General features: G+C 43.5%; 1 protein-coding gene across 1 annotated transcript in view; it reads left to right on the forward strand.

Moving 5' to 3' along the window:
* CDH17 (cadherin 17) overlaps window positions 1-5,939 on the forward strand; it is a 90,505-nt gene extending 84,566 nt beyond the window's left edge. Inside the window, exon 17 of the mRNA XM_089666888.1 lies at window positions 2,844-5,939. Coding sequence (XP_089523014.1) covers window positions 2,844-2,947 — 104 coding nt within the window. The 3' untranslated portion in view covers window positions 2,948-5,939. The remainder of the gene's footprint in view (window positions 1-2,843) is intronic.
* Window positions 5,940-15,887: the final 9,948 nt, after the last annotated feature.

The raw sequence follows: 15,887 nt of genomic DNA on the forward strand, positions 1-15,887 counted from the left end.
GTCTGCTGGATGTGCGGTAATACTGTAAGTACGGTAGCTTCGGCTACATACAGTACACAGTATATATACAGTATACTGCGCTGAGCCAAGCCCCTACGGTAATCTGTCAGCCCACTGGATGTGCAGTAATACTGTATTTATCAGGGACGGACTGACAACTCATGGGGCCCCCGGGCAATAGGGGATCATGGGACCCCTGTGTCCTTGCCCAAACTCAATAAAGCCTATGAAAAATGTACCAGGGGCATCTCATGGGGCCCCCTACTGACCCCAGGCCCTCGGGCACTTCCCGAGTTTCCAAATGGTCAGTCGTCCCCTGGTATGTATGTAGCTTCGGCTACATACAGTATACCGCACTGAGCCAATCACGGCGAGCAATGTATTCTATTATTAAATACAAAGCCTGCTCGGATTGGCTGAGTCAGAGAGGCGGGCTGACGATGTCACAACCTCAGCCAATCCGAGCAGGCTTTATATTCATTATTAGAATACATCACTCGCCATGACTGGCTCAGCGCGGTATACTGTATGTAGCTGAAGCTACCGTACATACAATATTACCACACATGCAGCGGGTTGACAGATTAGGAATGTTCGTTTTGAGCCAGCTTGGCCCAAACGAAGTAAAGGTTCACATTGTATAAGACGACCCCCGATTTTTGGGGTATGTTTTTAGGTATAAAAAGTAATCTTATATGCCGGAAAATACTGTAATTTACTCAGGTGAGTTGGCTTTAACCCACGTGGATGATAAGGTTTTTTACCACGTCTTAGGGCATTTGCTATGTGTTGATCCTAGGTGTCGTTTTTGAATTTTCAACCATCAGGAATCATGGGCTTTGCTGATTGCATAATGATAGCTGTGACTTGTTGGGGGTCTTCAGACCACTGCAAGATATAACATATAAGAGGTGGAGCCATCTTGCTGGAGCCTAATAAACCTGTCAGATATACAGAGATAAACCCATAGCTCATGTATGCTATGTAAAGTTACTGAATTCCTGGAATCCAGCTTGAAAGTGTTAAAATAAAAACTGCTAGTTTATAGATGCAAAAAAAACCTTCTTCCCTGCTCCTAGCAATGTCTTTTTATTTTGTGTGTACACTGTATGACACATACTCCGTACACTAACAGCATATGTAAGGCTAGGTTCACTCTACCTCATACTCTGAAAAGCAATCTGTGGTAGATCACTTTCCAGATTCTGGCTAAACAGCTGCTGTCAGGCATTCAGGAGGCAATTTTGCGCTCTTCTGAATTGCATTTTTCTTGCAAAACAGCAATTCACAATGGGGCTAATGTGCCACAAACATGAGCCAAGTGATTGTCTTGCAGATGCAGTGTGGCCCTATTGACTGGAATGGGCGAATTTGACAGGAGGTGCCACTATGGCATGCCCTGTTCATTTTTTCCACAGCCATAGCATGTGAACAGCGTCCTATAACTGTATTTTACACTTTAGGTGGGTGGTTGAGCTGAGGTAAAACCGCCCCCCAGTAACCCATGTAAATGAGGCCAAGATGCTGAGAATTGAGCCACGTTCCAGGGATACTGTAACATCATTGTGCATGTGCAGATGTTATATCCTCAGTGGCCACCTAGTGGGTGAAGAGAAATTACATGGCTAGAAGAAGATGGCAGACAGCCGCAAAAGCAACCTTGGACCTGTCAACCCTGAAAAGGCTTGTAAGCAAAGTGCGGATATGCCATGTATAATTGTATTTTATGGCAGAAACTCCCTCCCTCACCTCCCTTCACCGTATTACAAACATGTTATTAGTCATTGGCTCTCAAAGGACTGAAGGCAAGGGGTCACAATGACAATCTTGGTAATGTCCTGATATCTAGGAGGTCAGCAATGGCTATGGATTTCTCAGGTCCCCTTGCCTTTACTGATCCATTTATCTTACATGCTATAAATACATAAAAGTGCAGCACTTAAAGTGACACATAATCATAGGAAAACAGTGAAATGTGTCAAAAAATAGTCCATCCAAAATGAAAAGAAAACTCCCAGAGGCTGTGATGAAACAAAAGGAATCTAAGGACAGTTGCTGTGTCACCAACCACTCATACTTCCCCTGATGACGATACCTGTGACGAAATGCGTAGGGCGGAGTCACGCTAATGCGCATGCGCAAACTGCCGGTGACCATTTTGGAAACTGGCAAGTTTGTATTTTTTTGCCAATCAATGCCTAATGATGTTTGCTTACATGTGAGTGCAACCATACTTTAAATAAATGCTGTGATTATGGTTTTACACTATGTAGAGTGTTCTTTCTTTGCATGTTTCCCACTACGAGTCCAAGCCTTATCCTGAGTGGTTTAGCTACCCTAATTAAGGCCCATTATTTGGAAGATCTTCATCTGCTCTTTTGGTGATCTGGAGGAGGATTCAAGTGACCGGCTCTCTGGGTTGTTTAACAAACCGTGATTGATCACTCTCAACAGGGGGTCGTGCCTTTCTGGCAAACCTTCCGTAGTACTGGTTGGTGACACAGCAACTGTCCTTGGATTTCTTTTGTTTCATCACAGAATCTGGGACTTTTCTTTTCATTTTGGATGGACTATTTTTTGACACATTTTTCACTGTTTTCCAATGATTATTTGTCATTTTAAGTGCTGCACTTTTATGTATTTATTGTTTATTGCCTAGTATCAGGGTTTTTGTGTTCAGCTGCTATATATTATACACTTTATTTTTTATTGATCATTTATTTTCATTAGCGCTGGTTTATATATATATATTTTTTTGTTACCTTACATGATTACTTTGAACTAGTCTCTCTGTTGCATTGATATGTATTTTCCAGTTGTATATTGACCTTTCCTTTATTTAGGTATAATCCTTGCAGCTGTTTTCATCTCATTACATAAAAAGAAGAAGAATCAGCAAGCTGGGCAGGACGGCACGGCTGCAGAACGAGAGGCAATGAGGACCTAATTCCTGAACTACCCTGCAGATTCCCCCCTGCATTCTGCAATCCAGGCAATACTACTTATGTATTCCTGGTCTTTGTTTTATAGAACTTGTCTTGGAATAACAAAATGACATGTTCAAGCAAAGAAAACCTGGCCTTTTTAGAAAATATTGAGGATTTTTTATTTTTTTTTTATAACTGTTTCTGTCTCCTCATATTTGGGTAAATGAGGTGAAGCATAGTGAAGAACACAATGGGTAAATTTACTAAAATTGATGTACATAGAATCTGGTGCAGCTGTGCATAGTAACCAATCAGCTTCTAAGTTTTACCCTAGGTTCACGCCTAAGCATTTTCTGCAGTGTTTTGCAGAAATGCAGTACAGTCCATTTAACATGATTTCCTATAGGACATGTTCACACTTGTGCGTTTTCACCCGGTGCGTTTTTTGGAAAGGGTCAGGGACTTTTTTTAATACAAAAAATTGCGTTTTTGTTTCTATAGACTGCAATGGAAATGCTGCAGAAAAGCATGTGTTGTGTTTCATGCATTTTGATGCATTTTGCATTTTAAATCTGCCTAGCAACAAGAAAAAGGAAAAACCCGCAAAATGAAAAATGCAGCAAAAACACGTCAAAAACACAAGTTCAAAAACGCAGTGCAGAAACGGCTCAAACGCAGCCTGCATAGGTGTGAACCTAGCCTTATTGTCAAAGCCTAATTGAACAAACTGAAGTTAAAAACTGATTGGTTACTATGCATAGCTGCACCAGATTCTGTGTGCTCCTGTTTAGTAAGGTAACTAAAGAACAGTCACATCAAGTCCAGGAAAATGTAAAAAAAATCGATTTAAAAAACAGTATAAAATAGTTTTATATACTGCCAGTATAACTACCTGTATATGGCCTTTATATAAGCTTCCCCTAATCCCCTTTCACAGTGTAGTGAGCAGTCTAGAGTGGTGACACAGGCAGGGGCGAACTGACCATTTGGAAACTCAGGCACTGCCTGAGGACCCTGGGTCAGTAGGGGGCCCCATGAGATGCCCCTGGTACCTTTTTCATAGGCTTTTTTGAGTTTGGGCAAGGGCACAGGGACCCCATCATCCCCTATTCCCCGGGGGCCCCATGAGTTGTCAGTCCACCCCTGCACAGGATGCTGCAAAGCTGCAATAAGAAATACATTGTAGTAATGTCACACTCTGCATGAGTTTCTAAACCACAACACAGGCTGAACAGAATTGCAAATATTTTGGCAGGTAAAACCGTTTACATATGAGAATATTAGCAGTGTATTTAGATGCTTGGGATTGTACCATTTCTTTTTTTTTTTTTTTTTTGTAACTGTATTTCAACTTCATAAATAACAATTAATTCAGCTTTATGCACCGTGGTGATGTGCTTTGCACTGTGTAAAAATACATAAGTGCTACATTTTATTGTAACAAACACCAACACACGTGTATGGTGTGAACAGGGCAATAAATGAGCTCATACATTAAGCCTGCTATGATCAATGAAGATCAACGCAGCTCAAAGCACTCAGCAGAGGTGTCCAACCTGCAGACCAAGAAGGCTATGAATGTGGGCCAACACAAAATTGTAAACTTGCTTAAAAATGTTGATTTTTTTTGGGAGGGGGTTGTAAAAATGCATTTACACTTAAGGAACACATGTGGATGAAGAATATATGACAATGTCTCTAATGGATTTTTATACATTTTTATTCATATCAGTTTTTGGAAGAACCTGTATTTGTAAACAATTATTTTCAAGGATGAAGCAAAAATAGAACCAAAATATCTGATGAGCACCTTGAGAAATCATTGAGAATTTCTACTACATCCATGGAATCAGATATTGATGCGTCAAATGTCACACTAGTTTTATTTTGCCCTCTTTTACTTTTATAATTAAAAAAAATACAAGAAAATGAAGTTGTGTTACTCGGCTAGGTACATTATCTATATCAGGGATCGTGGACTTGTGATCTGCCCAACTTTTTCTGCTCATCAGTTTCTAATTGATAGTGTATTTTATGTGTGGCCCCAAGACAGTTCCTCTTCTTCCAATGTGGCCCAGGAAGGCAGAAGGTTGGACATCTTTGTTTTAGAGCTTTACAAGGATACAGATGGTCCAAAACCAAATGCTTTAAAAATGCCAGAGATAAGGCCATCTGGCTTCACATTTGTGTTTGACACCCAAAGATTGCAGGTGAAAGTGGTACTTAACAACCCCCATGTTTTGTTTTTTGTTTTCTTCCTCCTACTTGTATTTGCGGCATTCTCTTCAAAACACATATTCACCTACACAACAACTCCCGCATTGTCCTGCTGCGATCCACTGCTCAGGTGACATTTCTGGGATTGCATGCCACCATCATGGTCCTCTTCAGCTGGCAGCCAGCTAGTATTGACATGCCGGGGCGCTCCGGTCTGCCCTCCACCTGCTCTGCATGCCCGCTTCTGCAGGCTCTTGGGGGATATGATATAGGTATCCTGAGAGGCTGCAGGACCAGGGACTCATCGTTCTGGCCTAGGGCACAATAGCGGGGGGTGGAAACCCCCCCCCCAAATAATCAGCTTTTTATTGTTTAGGAATAGGGGGCTTAAAGAAAACTCTCTTTTGGGAGTTAAGTTCCGCTTTAGAGTGTACCTATGGGTAAAATAAAAAAAAGACCTAAATTATACAGTCTGTCAACAGCTTAACATAACAGCATTAACATAGCAGTTTTTGCTTTTCCAATTCCTCCCTTAGCTTAGTTTTATTACCTGTTGATCCAGTCAGTAAGTCTATTATTTTTCAATAACAGACAAAGTTGTCCAGCAAAAGTGGCAGTTAAAGTGTTGGAACAAACTACAGAACACTGACAGGGGCATTTACAATGGTCAACTTTTATTCATTTATGTAAAATTTCCATTAATTATAAAAAGTTCACGAGCTCTGTTTAGATTGTCTGTGTGCAGTAGTGAGCACAAAAACTTTTGTTTTGGAAATAAAATATGTAATACCTTAATTGCATTTTGTATTATTTAGTTGAACCTATGCTTTTATTATTTTTTAAACAAAAATAAAAAGTATGTGCAAGCATTTACTGTACATTCAATACGAAAGACTTCGGGTGAGGGGTGTGGAGGCTGTTCAGAGCAGTCACATGGTTCTCTCAAAGCCATGACCTCCACCTGCACTAAGATACAAGTCAGATTTTAGGCATCCCCTGCAATAGAAATTAATTTTTTGATGAGATGCTCCCAAAGGGTTAATTACTTCTAGAGGGATGCAGACCCTGTAACTTTCCTCATAAACACACTCCAAATGCATCCACTGATTAGATTGAACACAGACACTCCCATTCAGGAACCAGACTTCAAAGGATGTAGTTGAGCTTTTTTCTAACAGGCAGGACTCTCTCTACAAAGTTTGTTAAAATCCTTAAAATGTACATTGATCACCCAGAAATGAATGTTTTTTTTCTCAACGAAAGTGGAGTAACCCTTGAAGAAAGTGCTGAAGATGATGATAGAAGTAAGAAGACTCTCTGCAACTCAGGCAATAAAAAGATATCCCTTTATATCTCTGCAAGAGTCAGTTTTACTGTCACTTTCTACTGCTATGCTGTATTGCATTATCTCCTCCAGTCAGCAGGGGGAGAACAATAACCTGGAAAGCCTATGAACTTCCCTGCAGAACACTGAGGTTCATGGGAATTAAAGTAGGGACAGCAACTGTAGAATGGGATAAAAAAGACCCTTTACACTACAGTTTCAAAGGACACTGAGGCGGAGGGGGAGCGGTAAAATAGCTTTTACCGTACTAGTCTAGGAATATCTTCCTCTTCACAGTATCAGAGTCCACGTAAGCACATCAGCCTGTGGGCTCACATCTCTGCATAGCTTCCAACAGTCCCTGATTTTGAGGGACTGTCCCTGATCTGGAACAAAGTCTCTCTGTCCCTCATTTCCCCTCACTTTCCCTAATTTTGGTCTGATCTATATAGTTGTATATAAAATTCACTATTTATGTTTCAAAAAGTGTTTCCCATTGCTAAACCTTTTATCCAATTTCTAAATTGCTGCATTTGTAAATTTAAAAAGCCAGTATAAGGGAATAGTAAAAAACGACTGGTGGGTTTAACTAAACAATTTTTTGTATAATTCTCCTTTAAGAGGGCATGGCAGGGGGTGTGTCCTATGCCTACATACTTTTGATAATAGGTGTCCCTTGTTCCCATCTCAAATAGTTGGGAGGTATGTCTCTCTGGGAGACCAGACCAGCAGCAACCGGAGCTTGAGACCTGGGAGCGGTGACACGGGGCAGAACTGCACACACCTCAGCAATCCTGGGACCTGGGAACGGTGACACAGGGGCAGAGCTGCACACACCTCAGCAATCCCATCCATCATGCCCTTGCTGCAGGGAGACTGGAGTGTCTTCTTACTCTCCCCTCCTTCAGTTCTAATCACTGGAGCCATCTATGCAGAAAAAGGCCCCTTTTCCTAAAGTGGGAGTCTACAGCACAGCAGGGACTATTGAGAGGACTCACTGTCCACCATTCACACACTGATAGCATGGAGTTACTGGAAGCAGGATACTTATTACATCGCACCCACACTGCATGCTAAATCACCAAGACTGTTGATAAGTGCACTCACTGCTCCTTTTGGGCCCCAACAATAGCCAGAAAAAGAGCACAATAACAAAGCCATTCTACTAGCCCCTATCTATTATTCATGTAAAGGGTACCTCCGTTCAGTTAGTCTAGGCGTAGCATGGTCACCATTAATGCACTTTGGTGGTATGGGCTCCTGAAATCTGTTAATCCCAACATATTACTGTCCATTGCTGCACTCACGGTGCTCATGCTACTGTTTATGCTGATCCCGGAGCCCATAGCTCCCGGCTGTCCCTGATTTCAGGGGACTGTCCCTCATTCGGAACAAAGTCCCTCCGTCCCTCTTTCCTCCTCATTCGTCCCTCATTTTGGTCTGATCTATACAGTTGTATATAAAATGTACAATTTATCTATGAAAAAGTGTTTTACAGTGCTAAACCTTTCCTCTAATTTCTAAATTGCTGCATTTGTAAATTCCAAAAGCCAATGCAAAACAATAGTAGTGGTAAAAAAAGCACTTGTGGGTATAACCAATCATTTTTTTTGTACAATTCTCCTTTAAAGAGGCGTATGAGGTATGTGTCCTATGCCTACGTACTTTTGCTAATAGGTGTCCCTCATTCTCATCTCAGAAAGTTGGGAGGTATGTCGGTGCAAAGTGTTCTTCTGTTACTGCTGCGGACTACTGATCATTCTGTATGTTGATTTTCACTACTACCATTGCTAATCCCCTTTCATTTATTTATCGCTATCATTTTGTGTCCTTTACTAATTTGGTGTCTGTTTCCTAACACAGCATCATTTGTGTGTGCATTGCCTTCAGTGATTTATGTGATATTGCAAGCTGTGTTCATTCAACCTAATGTGTATCAGAGTGGCTGAAGTCATTCAGGAGATGGAGGCAAAGACCGTAGAACCCATCCTATCCAGCAGCTCTTGGACAATGGACAGATGAGATGGATATCACTAAGAAAACGCAACTGACAGGGGCGGACTGACAACTCATGGGGCCCCTGGGCAATAGGGGATCATGGGGCCCCTGTGTCCTTGCCCACACTCAAAACACACGCAAAAAAGCCTATAAAAAGGTACCAGGGGCGGTGCCCGAGTGCTCAAATGGTCAGTCCACCCCTGGCAACTGATGATAGGCACATCTTCCTCATCTGCCAGTATTACACTGTATAGTAGATCACCATATCTCTGTGTTGTGGAAAATGTTCCCACCAGGCCCACAGATCATTTATTACAAATGAAACTCTAACTTTTCAAACACCCTGGATAGTTTTCTTTTGCTGAACAAATTATTGCTGTGAGGATGCTTGCCAAGATGCAGCCTGCCAAACTGCTGGAGTGATGAGGCCTATGGAAAATATGAAGCATGCGGCTCTGAACTTTCTCACTACTTTCTGTTGTTCAGCTCTGTTTGTTTAATGAAATTAAAGGGGCTTTCCATTTCAAGAAGAACTTCATATTATACTCTGCGGTTTCCAGTCAATGTGTGTGTGTTTGGCTATCAAGGCTCCATGTACATGGGATGTTTGGAAAACACTTCTGAATGATGGAAACTAACTGCTGGAAAACGTAGGTTAAAAAAACGTCTGTTTAGCTGCGTTTGCATACCGCGTTTATGAGCGTTTGTGTTTAGAAGCATTTTTTAAAGATAACCTCAGGAGACCTTCCAAAATGCCCAGAATATACTGAAAAACAGTAAAAAATTAACTATTTCAGACATTTCGAGAGAAATAGAAAGCAGAAGCAGAGAGAGCAGTATTTGTTGAGATTAGCTACCTTTTTTTTTGTGGTGTTTGGATGTGTTCCAGCTCATTTCTGTGCAGAAATTATTACAGCAGTTATTTTCTTTCATGCGAAACCTCAAAGTATGGTGTACCAGGTCCATTTGAGTACCGGGAAAACACTTTGCATGCTTTGTTCATGATGAAAAAAGGCTCTGGACAGCATCTGGAAATGGAAGAGTTAAAAAAAGTTTCCAAACGCAAATGCTTATAAACATTGTTAGCCGTGTTTACAAGTGTTTGGCGTTTGAAATGCTGATAAAATCTTCTGAATGCAAGTTTGGTGCATTCAAAAAAACGACTGTAAACTCAACTGCCTGTAAATGACTGTAAATGACATAGTGTACATGGACACATAGGAAAACATTAGGGAGAGTTCAGGGGCTGCTGAGTAAGACTCAGAAAAGCTCCTAAACGTGAGTTTATCAGCTGCAGTGTACATGAAGCCTTATACAATCATGGACTCAAGTCCTAGTTGGCTTTTCACTATGACCTCTTCCACTGGGAGCATGAGATGTGAAGTCATTTCCAACACTGATACAGATTGAAAAACAAGATATGAGAGAACACCTCAATTAATAATATACCTTCTAACTTTCTGAAATGAGAAAGATGAAGTTTAAATAATTAAATGTGGCATAGATGGACATGCTCAGCTTTCAGTAAGGAACAGACAACAACCATATAATTAAAAAATACTATATACAGTATATGTAGGGGGCATGCCCAGTGCCATTAGTACAGTGTCAGTGCTTTTTATTGGTGTCACTGGGGATGTCAGTGACACCAAGTCAGTTCCCCTCAGTGTTAGAATGCCCGCCGCAATCCATAAGTCCCTTTATAAGTCGCTGATCGCCACCATTACTAGTAAAAAAAAAAAAAACCCAGTATATATACCACCTTTTGTAAACGCTATAACTTTCATGTAAACCAATTAATTTACATGTACTAGGATATTATTTCAGCAAAGACGTAGCAGAATACCTTTTGGCATAAATTTATGATGAAATTTGATTTTTTAAATTTTTATACTGGACATGTTTCATAGCAAAAAGTCAAAAATATTGTTTTCTTTCTCAAAATTGTCGGTCTTTTATTTTTATTGAGCAAAAAATAAATGCACACATGTGATCTAATACCATCAAAATAAAGCTCTTTTGTTGGGAAAAAAGGACGTAAATTTAATTTGGGTGCAGTGTTGCATGACCGCGCAATTGTCAAAGTAACGCAGCGCCGTAACATAAAAAATGGCCTGGTCAGGAAGGAGGGTAAATCCTCTGGAGTGCAAGTGGTTAAAAAAGGCAAAAGTGACTGGCACACAGTCTTTCTGGTTCTTTCTGGTCCCCCATTTTAGCTATGGACTCAGCCCCTCCTGCCACTGGAGGTGCCACCATGCCTCCAGGGTGTCAGGGAGGTGCTACATGAAGTACAAAACCAAGGAAAGGATAGAGAGCCCAGGAATGCCTCAACCCTTGGAGGAAAGCTGGCAGGTTATCACACTTCATCATACAATATCCTATGATGGTCATTGTTATTATTTCTACTTATTATGTAATACCAGACCACCTTGTTCAGCATTTGCTTGTGGAGGTGCTTAGAATTTATGCTGTAAAAAAGTAGTGATCTGTAAAATGGGTTAATTCTGTGAACTGCTGTCTCCCTCTTCCCTGACAACTTCTGTCCACAGCTTTAGTCCCTTGAAGTGTACTGACTATGCTACCTTTCCCTGATATAGAAATAATTTATGTTAGGATCAATGACAATATTGAGGTCACTGGGGGATCCTATCAAACATTTTGCTATGAGACCCCATGATCTGTATATATGTGCCATGGTGTTGTCACTATCATGGAAAGAAGTCGCTGTGCCAACACACATCACCCAGGCATGGTCTACTGCTATCAATATCAGGAAATCTGCCATGAGAAATTATGTGTAGCTATTGCTGGGTGTATGCATGCAGATAAGAAGTTGCAACAACAGGGGTGATGCACCTAGGACATGTGCCTTGCATCTCTTGCAGGGTGTCTTGGGTCTCCGATCAAGGGGTGTATTTACCACAAGGCAAACAAGGCATTTGCCTAGGGCGGCATTTTTTCATCGGAGCAGCAGCATTTTTCAGGGGGGCAGTGGCATTTTTCAGGGGGGCCTAGGGCAGCACGAAATCTAAATACACCACTGTCTCCGATGCTTCTATTTCATGCCTCTGCAGCAGCTGGCATCTCTTCCACAGTTTCCTGTCAGAGTAATACACTTTAGAGCTGAGGGAAACTTGCCCTAGGCTCCTCCTCAGATCTGGCATGGGGGGATTTTGGTGCAGAGAGTGGAGGGACTTTTATGGAGAACGAGTTGGGGGCTATGAGGGAATTTGTGTTGAGAGGGGGGATTATGGGGGACATTTTGTGCTGGGAGAGGCAGTTTGGGGGAGGTTGAAGAGGATTTATGGGGGGGGGGGGTTGTGCTAGACCAAGAGGTTTTGCGGGAAGTTCATTTGTGCTGGAAGGGGGGAGTTGGGAAAGACAGAATTTGTGCTGGGAGGGGAGATTTGGGAGAGTGAAAATATTTGTATTGGAAAGGGGACTTGGAGGACAATGATTTGTGCTGTGAGTGGGAATTTGAGAGAACAAAGCTGTGGACTGGAGGGACTTCACCAAGGGGGGATTTTTACTGGAAGGAGAGGGAGACTTTTACATTTTTACATTTAGGTTTGGGGCAAATTTTGTCATATTGAGGAAATTTGTGTTGGGGGGGGTCAGAATTTGAGCATGCAGATTAGTCCTGGAGTTTTTTGGGAGGGAGGGGTGATTTTTGCTGAGAGGGGAAAGTGGGGGAATGTATTGCCTGCAGATTTCTGCACTCTCTTCATTTTGTACTCCTGGCCACTGCACTCTGAGCATTACATACTACTGACCCCTGCAGTTTGTGCTTTATCTACTGCTAAACCCAGCACTGACCACAGCACTGTGTGCGTTATGCACTCCTGACCTTTGCACTCTTTGCATTACAGAATCCTGACCCCTGCGCATTGCAGACTTCTGCTCCCTATACGCTATATGTTACATACACTTCTATTACATTTTTCTAAACAAATGTCCATTTTCTCTTTAGCAGGTTGCTAAGCAGTCCTTAACTGTTTTATATAAGTTGTCATACGTTTATATAAGTGTTAGCTCCCTGTCTCTTTTCAGTGTGCACAAAAGAATATGTAATGAAAGATCAAGATAATATATGGCGAGCCCTATGTGTAGCAAAAAGCAGCTAGCACAAGAGACAATGACAATAAATCTCACAGTAACATATGTATAAAGTGCAGTGCTAAATCGTATAGTAAAACATCCAAGAGTTTACACATAAGTACAAACAAAACGTAAGCATCAGTGAAACAATAAATTAAATAAAGTCCATATAATGTAAAAAAATATGTGCTGGTGTAAATCAGAAACAATGTGACAAATTATGGTCCATATACAGTGGGGCAAAAAAGTATTTAGTCAGCCACCAATTGTGCAAGTTCTCCCACTTAAAAAGATGAGAGAGGCCTGTAATTGGCATCATAGGTAGACCTCAACTATGAGACACAAACTGAGAAAACAAATCCAGACAATCACATTGGCTGATTTGGAAAGAATTTATTTGCAAATTATGGTGGAAAATAAGTACCGTATTTTTCGCACCATAAGACGCACTTTTTTCCCCCCCAAAAAGGGGGGAAAATGTCAGTGCGTCTTATGGAGCGAATATAAAGCGGCCGGTCCGGTATTTTTGCGGCCACCATGTCAGAATACCGGGCCGGCCGCTCAGCTGTTCTCTCCTGCAGGGCCTTACCTGTTCCTCGCTCCAGCGCTGCACAGTCTTCCCGCGCTTGCTTCTGTGACAGCCACTGCGCATGTGCTGCGCTTTGTGAATGATCCGGTGTCTTCTGGGACACATGAAAGGTCCCAGAAGGCGCCGGCCCATTCACAAAGCGAAGCGCTTCTCGCACCTGCGCAGTGGGCACCCGGCTGTCACAGAAGCCGGCCCGGGAAGAAGAGCGAAGGACAACTCCGTGGAAGTGGGAGCGGGTACCTGTCAAATTCAGGTACCCGCTCCCCCTCCCTCCCCAAAGGTCAGCAGTCTCTGGTCATTCCCTGCACTGTCTGCAGTCTCTGGTCATTCCCTGCACTGTCTGCAGTCTCTGGTCATTCCCTGCACTGTCTGCAGTCTCTGGTCATTCCCTGCACTGTCTGCAGTCTCTGGTCATCCCCTGCACTGTCTGCAGTCTCTGGTCATTCCCTGCACTGTCTGCAGTCTCTGGTCATTCCCTGCGCTGTCCCCGCAGTCTCTGGTCATTCCCTGCGCTGTCCCCGCAGTCTCTGGTCATTCCCTGCGCTGTCCCCGCAGTCTCTGGTCATTCCCTGCACTGTCCCCGCAGTCTCTGGTCATCCCCTGCACTGTCCCCGCAGTCTCTGGTCATCCCCTGCACTGTCCCCGCAGTCTCTGGTCATCCCCTGCACTGTCCCCGCAGTCTCTGGTCATCTCCTGCACTGTCCCCGCAGTCTCTGGTCATCTCCTGCACTGTCCCCGCAGTCTCTGGTCATCTCCTGCACAGTCCCCACAGTCTCTGGTCATCCCCTGCACTGTCTGCAGTCTCTGGTCATCTCCTGTACTATGTCTGCAGTCCATTGGTTCAGAATATTTTTTTTTCTTGTTTTTCACCTCTAAAACCTAGGTGCGTCTTATGGAGCGAAAAATACGGTATTTGGTCACCTACAAACAAGCAAGATTTCTGGCTCTCACAGACCTGTACCTTCTTCTTTAAGAGGCTCCTCTGTCCTGCACTCATTACCTGTATCAATGGCACCTGTTTGAACTTGTTATCAGTATAAAAGACACCTGTCCACAACCTCAAACAGTCACACTCCAAACTCCACTATGGTGAAGACCAAAGAGCTGTTGAAGGACACCAGAAACAAAATTGTAGACCTGCACCAGGCTGGGAAGACTGAATCTGCAATAGGCAAGCAGCTTGGTGTGAACAAATCAACTGTGGGAGCAATAATTAGAAAATGGAAGACATACAAGACCACTGATAATCTCCCTCGATCTGGAGCTCCACGCAAGATCTCACCCCTAGGGGTCAAAATGATCACAAGAACGGTGAGCAAAAATCCCAGGACCACACGGGGGGACCTAGTGAATGACCTGCAGAGAGCTGGGACCAACGTAACAAAGGCTGCCATCAGTAACACACTATGCCGCCAGGGACTCAGATCCTGCAGTGCCAGACGTGTCCCCCTGCTTAATCACTTGCCTACCAGGCACTTATACCCCCTTATTTACCAGGCCAATTTTCAGCTTTCAGGGCTGCCGCACTTTGATTGACAATTGCGCGGTCATGCAACATTGTACCCATATGAAATTTTGATCATTTTTTTCTCACAAATAGAGCTTTCTTTTGGTGGTATTTAATTGCCACTGGGCACTTTACTTTTTGCGCTATAAATAAAAAAAGTGCAAAAAATTTGAAAAAAAAAAAAAAAAGTTTCTTTGTTTCTATTATAACATTTTTCAAACAGGTATTTTTTCTCCTTCACTGATGTGCGTTGATGAGGCAGCACTGATGGGCACTGATAGGCAGCACTAATGAGGTGGCACGGATAGGCGGCACTGATAGACACCACTAATGAGGTGTCACGGATAGGCGGCACTAATATGCAGCACTGATAGGCGGCACTGATAGGTGACACTGATGATGGGTACTGATAGACGGCACTGACTGGCATCACTGCTGGGCACTGACTGGCGGCACTGACTGGCACAACCCCTGGGCACTGACTGGTGGCACTGACTGGCAGCACTGGTGGGCTGCACTGGTGGGTGGCACTGGTGGGCTGCACTGGTGGGTGGGCACAGGTGGGTGGGCACAGGTGGGTGGCACTGCTGGGCACAGGTAGGTGGCACTTCTGGGCACAAGTGTGTGACACTGCAGAGTGGCACAGGTGGGTGCACTGCTGGGCGGAGCTAGTGGGCGCACTGCTGGGCACAGGTGGGCGGAACTTGCGGGTGTCACTGCTGGGCACCGATCATCAGGGCACTGATCATCAGTGCCCTGATGATCGGTGCTGATCCCCGCTCTGACAACTGCCGGTTCTCGGCAGTACTTTCCTCACGATCTGACAGCGTGAGGAAAGTGCAGCCGAGAACCGGCACTTGCATTTCCCTCTGATCAGCGTGTCATTGGACACCGCTGATCACGTGGTAAAAGGCCGCTGTGATTGGCCTTTTACCACATCACGTGATCAGCTGTGTCCGTGGGACACAGCGATCACGGAGACCGCCGGGTGCGCGCCCCCTGGGGCGCGCAGGAGAGCGCGTTCTGGGAGGACGTCATATGACGTCCACCCAGAACTGGCCGGCCGCAGTGCAGCCGTCATTCGGCTATCTGCGGTCGGCTACTAGTTAAGCCAGTACATGTCCGGGCCCGTCTGAAATTTCTTGGGAGAGCATTTGAATGATCCAGAAGAGGACTGGGAGAATGTCATATTGTCAGATGAAACCAAAATAGAACTGTTTGGTAGAA

The sequence above is a fragment of the Staurois parvus genome, unplaced genomic scaffold (genome assembly GCF_062004578.1).
Source record: "Staurois parvus isolate SC_StPar_1 unplaced genomic scaffold, SC_StPar_1.0 ptg000052l, whole genome shotgun sequence".
Taxonomy (NCBI): Eukaryota; Metazoa; Chordata; class Amphibia; order Anura; family Ranidae; genus Staurois; species Staurois parvus.